This window comes from Sardina pilchardus, chromosome 12 (assembly GCF_963854185.1).
Source record: "Sardina pilchardus chromosome 12, fSarPil1.1, whole genome shotgun sequence".
Classification (NCBI taxonomy): Eukaryota; Metazoa; Chordata; class Actinopteri; order Clupeiformes; family Clupeidae; genus Sardina; species Sardina pilchardus.
Genome location: NC_085005.1, coordinates 4,295,536 through 4,305,567, shown reverse-complemented (window position 1 = coordinate 4,305,567; position 10,032 = coordinate 4,295,536). Strand labels below are relative to the sequence as shown.

The following is a 10,032-nucleotide window of genomic DNA, read 5'->3' as shown; positions in this document are numbered from 1 at the left end:
GAACTTTGAGCCAAACCTTAAAATTGTCCTATGGTGTGATGGTAGACAACATAATTATATAAATGTTAACTTTTATAAATAGAGGAAATAATGCTTAAAATTGTTAATGAACGCTCCTGGCATAATTGTGCAAGTGTCTATTTTACTAAGTGGCAATCACTTTTCCCATACATACATTTCTAAAATGGTAGGAACTCCGTAAAGTTCGTCACAGAAAAAAATGTCCTTTGGTGTTATGCAATAACCTGATGTTAAGTTGGCCAAAATCATGGACAACTACATTTAGTTGAAAGACCCCATTCAAGGTCATGTGACTGAAGACCCTAATGAAGCCCTGGAGCAGTGAACATGGTGAGAATTTCTCTCAGAATTGCTCAAATATTCAACTATGTTTTCAGACCACTGAAGTTGTTAAGTTTTATTGTCCTTTGGTGTGACACCCCTAAATGCCATTTTTGTATTCAAATTTGTATTTTTAACAGCAGGACTATGTAATATTATGCAAATGCATGATGTCAGTTGCTAATGACAGCTCAGTTAGTATTAGCATGGTCATTAACTGCCACAAAAGCTTAAATGTCCTTTGGTGTGACAGGAAATGTCCTTTGGTGTGACACCTAATAATGACTTAAATTCAAATATTTATTGCTGTTTTAGAGACGACATACAATGTTCTGAAGTGTTACTAAAATAACTATAATATAAAGTACATAAATCTGAAACTTTTTTTTATAACAGAAAGAACCTCCCTGCAGGACCTGTGGCCCAACCTGCCCCGGAACTTCCAGTGTTGCCACCAACGAATATAATGTCATTGTAGATAATTGTGTCAAGTATGATTAAAAACTGCTCTAACAGCTGAAAAAACAGCCTGACCAGCTTAAGGTGGTTTGCTGGTTGACCAGCTTGTTTGACCACCTTATGATGGTTAACCAGCTATAGACCAGCAAAAGTCTTGCAAAAACATACCTGCAGCTTACGATGGTAATTCTGCTGGTTTTGCTTGTCGTACCATCTCACGCTGGTCATTTTAGTTGGTGTTGCTGGTCTACATTGCTGGTTTTTACTGGTCATGCCAGCTTATGTTGGTGATTAGCAAACCAGCATGGCCATCTTACACCTACAATGTCAAGCTTGGCAGGCTGGTCACCAGCATGACCATCTCACACCAGCTGTATCCCACACGACAGGCTGGTCACACCAGCATGAACAGCTTCCTTAGATGGTCACGCCAGCATGTCCACCTGGTGGCCTAACCAGTTATACCAGCAAAGACCAGCAATAGTTGGAGAAAAACCAGCAAAAAACAGCTAAAACCAGCTACCAACATAAATTGGTTTCTTGCTATTTTTTCAGTAGGGATGTTTTAGATAGAGTGGACTTCATGAATGTAACGCAATGTTTTAGAATGGAATTTCCCTATTGAGGATTGTGGTCCCTCTTTTGGCGATCAAAAACGGATGGTCAGAAGCACAACGTTTATAGACATTAAAGGCATGGCAGTCCACATTCACTAATTTAATGGTGTGATTTTGTCAGGTGCTGGACACAAAAGGGTTGTTCTTATGTCTCTTAATCAGTCATGGGTGTGTTTTGGGCGTAACATCCTTTAAAACAATGAGAATAATATCTATCATTTCCTTTAACAGCAAACAATGCAACTTCACACAGCAGCACATTTGAAGGAATCTGCATGCACACAAGACTATATGGAACAGGGATTCCACTAAAACTTGGTTTACTAAAACCTGCTTGTGACTAGCAGAGTATAGCCTACATGCATCTGCACTCACCTATTATTTGAACTCATAGACAAAGTGAAACTTCACAGTGGTTTCATAGTCGACAAATTAGTTCAACACAGTTAAGTACTATTACTATTGACTGACAATGGGTTATCATCAAAAAAATAGCCTGGAAAAAGCAACACTTATCCAACAAATGTCCTCCTTTATCACTGTTACAATAAACACTACATATATTCTGACTCACTTCATGCAATAACTATCTTTGTCCTTTAGTGTGACATTTTGTCCTATAGTGTGACAAACATAAAACAACAGAAAAACATCCTTAATTTCAAAACATACTTTAAAAAAAGCCAGGTTTGGCATGAGGGGAGCTCCAATAATAGCTCCTCTTAGATAGGTACAATTTCAAACAGTTTTGTAAGGTTGGCGGAAAAAAATGTATCGACATTCATAGGAAAAAGTCAATCAAGTGCATCTATTCATGGTGAAAATGATTGTAATTAGTACTTTTATCTGAAATAAATAGAATTTTAAGAAAATAATGATTAAATAATGTGAACAATTCTGTTTCATGTATTTTTTAATGTTATTCAATATCATTTCTTAGTACTTTTTAAATGTCACACCATAGGACACATTCACAGTGCAGATGAGTGTAAACGTGGAAAAAAACATGTGAGGTCATTGACAAAATGAGTGACCACTATTATTTTCAGAAACTACAGTTTCCATACTATATAAATATTTGCTTTTTTTCTTTTAAAATTATGTTTTCCAAAAAAAGCACTTTTTCTTGGCCAGATGTCAACTACCCACATAGTGACTATTGACTGAATGAAACACTATATTGATGTTAAGGGCCCTATCATGACAGTCTAAAGCACAGCGCACACAGACACTCACTTCCTGTCTCTGTCTCTACTGAGCTGTGAGCATGCTCTTAGTCTATAATCATCACGACACAACAGTTATTCCTATCGTAGACTCCAGTCTTTCGCCATGCCCGTATCTTTTATTGAGCAATGCACCAAGGGGTGTGCCATTTACAGTAACAACCTAAGGAGGGGTCTGCCGCATTGTCTAAAAATTGCTATCGCACACTACCTAAAATTCATTGCGCTACTGACCAAGGGATACCTGGGGATCATTGCACAAAAGTAGGATTAAGACATCCAGGCTAAGTGACTGAGCTGAGCTCAATGACCAAGCCAGGATGAGCAGACACGGACTCATCAAGCCAGGTGAAACCTAAACTGGATAACTTCCCTGCTTAGAAATGCACCACGTTTTACTTTGTCTCACCATACTTGGTCGTGTGACTACTCGTGTAACATGGAGGTGTTTGGTTGCTTCTAACTTCATCTCTGTTTGGATCATAATGAATGAACTGGGCTAGCTACTGTAAGTGCTATCAAAGTTGTGCCGTGCGCCAGAGCCAGTGAGTGCACACATTGAAACGTGAGAGGTTTGTATCAACTCGTCTTAGTTAAGGGAATAACCAGGGGGTCAGGATTTGAGTGATTAGCTTCGCAAGGCACTTCCTCGTCGCCATTTTCCAGAAATACATCATGTCCGGTGCCATTTCTCCTCATGCTGATTGGTCACTGTTCCACTTTCAGCTCATGCACGAGCTTAGCGTGGGCACCAGCTCTCCTTCTGTACCTTACGTCAATCAGTAAACTGCACTTAGTAACCTGGCTAAGTAAAACGGCACCGGAAACAAGCCCCTTGAAACGCCATGTTGAAGCCTGAAAAAAACGTTCAATTTTGGCACTTTTCACAAGCCTAGCATTCCCATTGAAATGAATGGGGACGGGACTTGTTCACTTTCTCCAGTTCTTATAATACCTCCATGGGAATAACATAGTTTAATATGAAAAAAACGGTGAAGTGCTCCTTTAAAGCAACACTAATAACTAAAGAGTTTTTCCTACCTTAAAATAATGTTTCCAAAATCAATTCAGCGGGTCATCAACTCCTAACAGGGTGACTGGCACTTATGCTTTCACTTTGCGGTCCTCTATAGGCTATAACCGCACTATGTAACTTCGGGTAGTGTATCTATAATTTGTATAGAAACTACAAATTTGACTTGCTTCGATGTCGCAATACATCATACTTTCATAAAATCATGCAACATACTCTGCCTTGTCTGTGGACATTGTTATTGGCGTGCGTGCGACAGCGGAAAAGTGCTTTAGTTTTGCTTTAAATGTAATCGCTCTCAGGAACGGCTGGTGTTATCATTCTCAGTGGTGTCAAAATAGCAATTTGTTAGGAAAAAAGGTTAAACAACGTGGACGTGGGCAGAGTCCTACTGTATGTCTTATGGTGTCGTATTGTGTATTGTTCCTGATCACTTTACTTCGTGAGATGCACCCTCTCCACCTTTTAGCTCTTATTTGATCATTATCAAAGTTCAAGATATTGCTTCCATTCAAAAGTTGTCACCAACACATGAGTTGTTGTTATAGGGAAATATATAGGGCACATTACCTGAGGTTCTTGGCATCTTTACTCACAGACACAAACCGAGAGATGCTGTCTATTTGTCTGGGTGTGTTGTAATCTTCCATAATCCTATAAAGCATAGAAGAGAGAGGAGTAATCAGCCTTAAATAAACACACCAACCTTTTGAGGGTTCAGCTTATTTGCTGTCTACCCAGAAATAGATAAGACCCTTCACTGAAGCTCCTCGGTGAAGTAAACTATCCTAAAATTTTGAGTTCATTATGTGACAGACCTTGTGTTGACTATTTCCTTTCTCTCTGACGTCAAATGAGACATGTCATGACCTCAGAGAACTGTGGTAGGAACAGGCTCCTGAAGCACACTGAAGAAGACACTATGCCAAAATGTGTCTCTGCAATTAACACGTTTGTGAATAGTGTGGCCTTTTTCCTTAGACCGAAAGCTAGCTATCAGTAAAGCTATTTTCACAAAGACTTGTAGTGTGCGGATTCTTCTCTTAGATATCCAGTCACTCTTAATCCTGCACCTCACACGGATGAGCGGTGATTTTTTACCTTTTTCCTTCTTTCTTCTGAAATGTCCTGTCATAACTGACTAAATGGTGGACATTAAGACACTAAGACAGGGGTTTTCAAATTGGGTGAATGTGAGACCCCCCTGAGACGACAGCTTACAATTTATGTTGAATTGTCTAACCGCGCTGTGCCCTCCCTGAGGCTCTTTGGCGCCCCCTGGGGAGGTCCGCCTCAACATTTGAAAACCGCAGCACTGAGATTTGGGACATTTAGTATTTGTTGAGCCTCAACAGGAGGGTGAATGAGTAGAAAGTATCTCACCACAGATTGTTAGAACATTGCTTCAACTTATGTGTGGTCTGGATTAGATGTACAGACAGGGCTGCAATGTCGAGAGAAACAGCCTTCACACCACGTAGAATCATATTCACACTTTTCTGCTTGAGTAGAGCCCTGAGGATACGCTCCACACTCTCAGTTGACAGACTGCTCTCTATTCTGTAAAGGAAAAAATAAATGTTTATCACACACACACACACAAACATACACACAGAGAGAGAGAGAAAGGAGGGGGGCAGAGAGAGAGAGACACTATGGAAAGTGTCCACTATGCAAATAATGACACAATGAAAAGTGACGGTAAAAGTTATATTAAAAAATACTTTTTCTCCTCCACTGACATACCTCAGTTCATGGATAATTTTCCCTTCCCCCAGGGCTGAGATCAGATCACCAACATAAGCATCTGACAGGTCGACTTCAAGCCTTCATGAAAATCATAAGTTCATGACCATCAGATAGAATTTATTCAATAAAAAAAGTACCATGTATCTGACACCTTTTACACAAAGATCAGGCAATATACAAAGATGAGATATGAGATATACACTGTGGGCATCAAGCAATTAGTAACTCATGAAGCAATTACATAATGCCGGCCTTACCAAAACATTTCACCATTGCCAAAATCTCCAAAATCTGACTGAAACCAACAAAGTTCTACTGGAGACAGTGGCACACTTTCATCATCTTAACTGTTAGTGAAAGATGGAAATCTGAGGTGTTTTAGGTCAATGTTTTTCCTGTGTCAAACACATTTAACATTTCTTTAGTCTTACAGGGAGGCTTCACCAGGCACAAAACTGAAGTGTTCGGTTTGTGTTGTGTACTGTATGCTGCAACAATTAGCTTCCACTATGATGATCAGTGGAACTGGCTACACCAAATGTGATAGCGACGTGTACGTTCAGGAAAAAAAAAATTGATTTCTAAAAAAATAGACTTCTAAAACTATTTTTGTATTGTGCAAATGGAGCACTTCAGCTGTAGCCCCCTTGTTAGTGTGTTGGAGCTGTGACGTTGGTACTGTTCAAACCAAAAGGTAAGTTCTTCCAGCATCAATCATAACATGGTAAAACAGTACATACGCCACAACTCCTGTCATACACTCATGATTTTACTCTGACTGAGTGAAATTGCTTGAAATCCGTTTGGTGTAAGGCCTGCATTAACTACCTATTACACAAAATGTTACAGATTTGTCCATTAACAAAAAGACTCCGGAAGCCATAATCTCCAGTAGACAATCAACACTATCATAGATCAGTCACAATACAATATTTATTATAGCCCAGTCGATCAGAACTAACTAATATTCGATGGCACTCACCTTAGCTCTTTACATTTGCACAGTCCAGGCGCCAGCATTCTCAGGTTCTCTGCTGTTAGCCTGCATAGGCTCAGGCTTCTGACACTCTGACAGCACTGTAGGCAGTACAGCAGCACCCAGTAGTCTGTCCTCTGCAGATCATTAGTGCTAAACTCAATCCATTCCAAGCTTTCAATAACATGCATGACAAAGTCCTTGTCATGGATCTCGTAGAGGCAGTGCAGAGTAAACAACATAGGATCACTAATGCAGCGCATACTGTATCTCTTCATTTTTATTACACTCAGAAGCCACTCTTTCAACTGGGTTTGAATAGCTACCCAAGAGGCACTTTTCACAAATGGGGAAACATCACTATTTGACAAACCAAAAAGAAACTGAACAACACGATCCTTCCCATTTCCTTCGATGTGCCAAACAAATTGAACTTCATCTGTAGTGGACTTAAGTAATATCTGTAGTTTCCCACAGGCCTCTTCTTCATCCTCTATCAGGAAGAAATTAAGTGCAGCAAAGAACTCCTGGAAGCTCAGGTGCATAAAACTGTACATGGTTTCAAGAGAGACCTTCCTCTTCATCAGGAATTTGCACAAGAAGGGGTTACGCATATCCGTCAACACCTCAGACACTTTCTTACCATCAAACAAGACCTGATGTTCTTGCATTCCTTTCTCTGCCAGCTGGCAAAGACTTCTCAGAGATGTGAGGTCAGAACATCTCGAATCTTTACAGTGATAGTTCAGCAGAGTTTCGATGAAGTGCATAAATATGGAACTCGTTGTCTCAAAGGCTCCATGTGCATCTACCGATTCTTGGAAATGCTCTCTGAAAACAGTGCACACAATCCAACAGATGACGGGGACGACACAGGAAGTGAAGAGTGTTTCATTTGCTCTCACATGATTGTAAGCTTTTTCAGAGAGCTCTGTATTATGAAAGAACCTCTGGAAGTACTCCTTCATTCCGTCCTCAGAGAAGCCCAGGATCTCTGTGAAGCGTTGTGGTTTTTTTAGCAGCTCACCTAGTTTGTCTGCAAAAGTGGACCTGGTGGTGACCAGAAGAAAGCTCTGGCCCAAAAGTTTCCCCTTCAGTAGAGCACTCAGTGTGGCCTCGATTGGAGCACGCATAGATGGATCACTAGGAAGCACTGAGATTATTTCATTCAATGAGAACCTGAGCTCATCAAAGCCATCTATAACAAAGAGCACCTTCGCAGGGAAGTCTTGCAGGATCTTTAAAATCACTGGGGTAAATTTCTGATCACACCCCAGGAGGTCTACCAGGCTGTGCTCTCCAGTGAGGAGGTTAAGTTCTTTGCAGTTAAGAAGAAATACAAGAGAAAAATCTTTGAACAGGAGTTCAGATGCCCAGTCATGCATGATTTTTTGGACAGTGAAGGACTTGCCATGACCGGAATGACCCTGGAGAATGACCGCTCTCCGCACCGGTTCATGGTCATTGGACTTGAACAGCTGGTTGAGATCAATGTGTGCCTCAGTGGCCCTGTTTTGGAGATGATCCTGAAGGGTGTCACCTCTTGAACGGAGCTCCTCCTCTCTCTCCTTCGGAACTCTGTGTCTCTGAATAATCAGGAGCTCAGTGTAACGGTTTTCCAGAAGCACATCTTGACCAGGGAGGTAGTTGTACTCTCTTACAGTCTCACAGGAGGTGACGATAGTTGTTTTGTATTCAGTGATTAAACATTGATCTGCAAATAAAGTTAAAAAAAGATTTCAAATAAGGCATATACGTTCTACATTTCATCATTCTGTCAGTATTCTCAATTCTATTATTTACTCACCAGAGTACCGTGTTGGTGGTGCTGGTTGGTGACCACCTATATTGAGGGGGTATTAGGGGACATATTTTGAAGCACCGAGGAGTACAAGGATACATGGATACAAGGAGTTTTATTTGTCACATGCATATCTTTACTAATGTAAAGAATGTAGTGAAATTTGTCAGTTCCTTTGCCTGTTGTGCATATGGGGGGTGTAAGTGCAAGCTGCAAAAAGCATTTAAGTGCATGGGGGGGCATTTAAGGATACAAGGAGGTTTATTTGTCACATGCATATGATTACTTAAGTAAAGAATGCAGTGAAATACCCAGGGGGCAAAACCCCCTATTTTAGGGAAATCAGACATGGGCTGCTGTAAAAGGTTGTCATACAAAAATAAAATCTAGGGTGTCCCAGGATCACAACCTGGGTGGACAACCCGGTCAATAAGCTGCTGTTTGTGTTTTATCACCCTCTTTATGCCCCATTATAAGTCTATGGACGAATATATTATGGGGTGAATAGGGTAAAAATTTTAACAAATAGATATTCCCACAAAAATTCCTCAGATGATTACTCACTGTAAGATAATACTTTTTTGTATTGCAAGTTTTCTGAAATACTTTATACATTCATGTAGATGAACCATTATCTAATGAAATATGCAAAATGTGCATACATTTATAACCTTGGACTTGGGGGGCTTAAAGTGCACCTCTATCAACCCAACAAACTTTTTGTGAAAGATCTGGCTATGCTGAATATAAAAATTAATGTCAACATGGGACAATTTTGGGTTACACTAACCTAAAGCTACATGGGTGTTCATTGAGAATCAATGCATTACAATACAATGCAAATACTTTAGAGAGATGCATTGTCCAATGTTGTGGAAGAAGGTGAGACTCGTCATAGCACATATTAAATCATATCTACAGGGTGTAAGATCCTAGAAAATATATAGGTTAGGCTCAGCCTAGGCTGTTTCTTACTGTATTTACCCATAAGGTACAGGCCAAACATTGATCATTTGGCTATTGCGTACATTTAAGTGTATGATGCCTCATTTACATACTTGTACATGATATTTAAAAAAAACTTGCAATACAAAAAAGTATTGCCTTAATGTAAATAATCATCTGAGGAATTTTTGTGGGAATATCTATTTGTTAAATTTTTTACCCTATTCACCCCATAATATATTCATCCATAGACTTATAATGGGGCATAAAAAGGGTGATAACACACAAACAGCAGCTTATTGACCGGGTTGGCCACCCAGGTTGTGATCCTGGGACATCCTAGATTTTATTTTTGTATGATGGTAAGTAAATGACCATGTTGCAGTAGCCTAACATTAGCTACTATGTAGCAAAATTACCAGCCCATTACGTTGCAACAACGTAATTTGTTTACTTTATGGCAACGTTATCAAATTACTAAACGGCAACGTTGTGGCAACGTAATTTGTTTACTTTATGGCAACGTTATCAAATTACTAAACGGCAACGTTGTGGCAACGTAATTTGTTTACTTTATGGCAACGTTATTAAATTACTAAACGGCAACGTTGTGGCAACGTCATTTGTTTACTTTATGGCAACGTTATCAAATTACTAAACGGCAACGTTGTGGCAACGTTATTTGTTTACTTTATGGCAACTTCCTGTAGGCAACGTTGTGGCAATGTTGCCGCAACGTTGCCAGAAGGTAATGTCGCCATGACCTAATGGCAACTTATAGGCAACGTTGCCAGATGGTCGTGTGTTAGCTGGGTTTGTCATGAGTGTATATATATTTTTAAATTACCACATAAGTCTAAGACTAAACAGAACTGAAGAGTGTG

At 39.9% G+C, this 10,032-nt stretch overlaps 1 protein-coding gene across 1 annotated transcript; it reads right to left on the bottom strand.

Annotated features, from left to right (window-relative positions):
* Window positions 1-4,548: 4,548 nt before the first annotated feature.
* Window positions 4,549-9,191, bottom strand: LOC134098281 (NACHT, LRR and PYD domains-containing protein 1 homolog). The gene is made up of 5 exons (XM_062551301.1): window positions 9,188-9,191; window positions 6,409-8,116; window positions 5,424-5,504; window positions 5,173-5,237; window positions 4,549-4,556 (listed from the first exon to the last, which is right to left on the bottom strand). Exons 1-5 carry the CDS (start codon window positions 9,189-9,191, stop codon window positions 4,549-4,551), a joined length of 1,866 nt encoding a protein of 621 aa, XP_062407285.1.
* Between the last annotated feature and the right edge of the window lie 841 nt (window positions 9,192-10,032).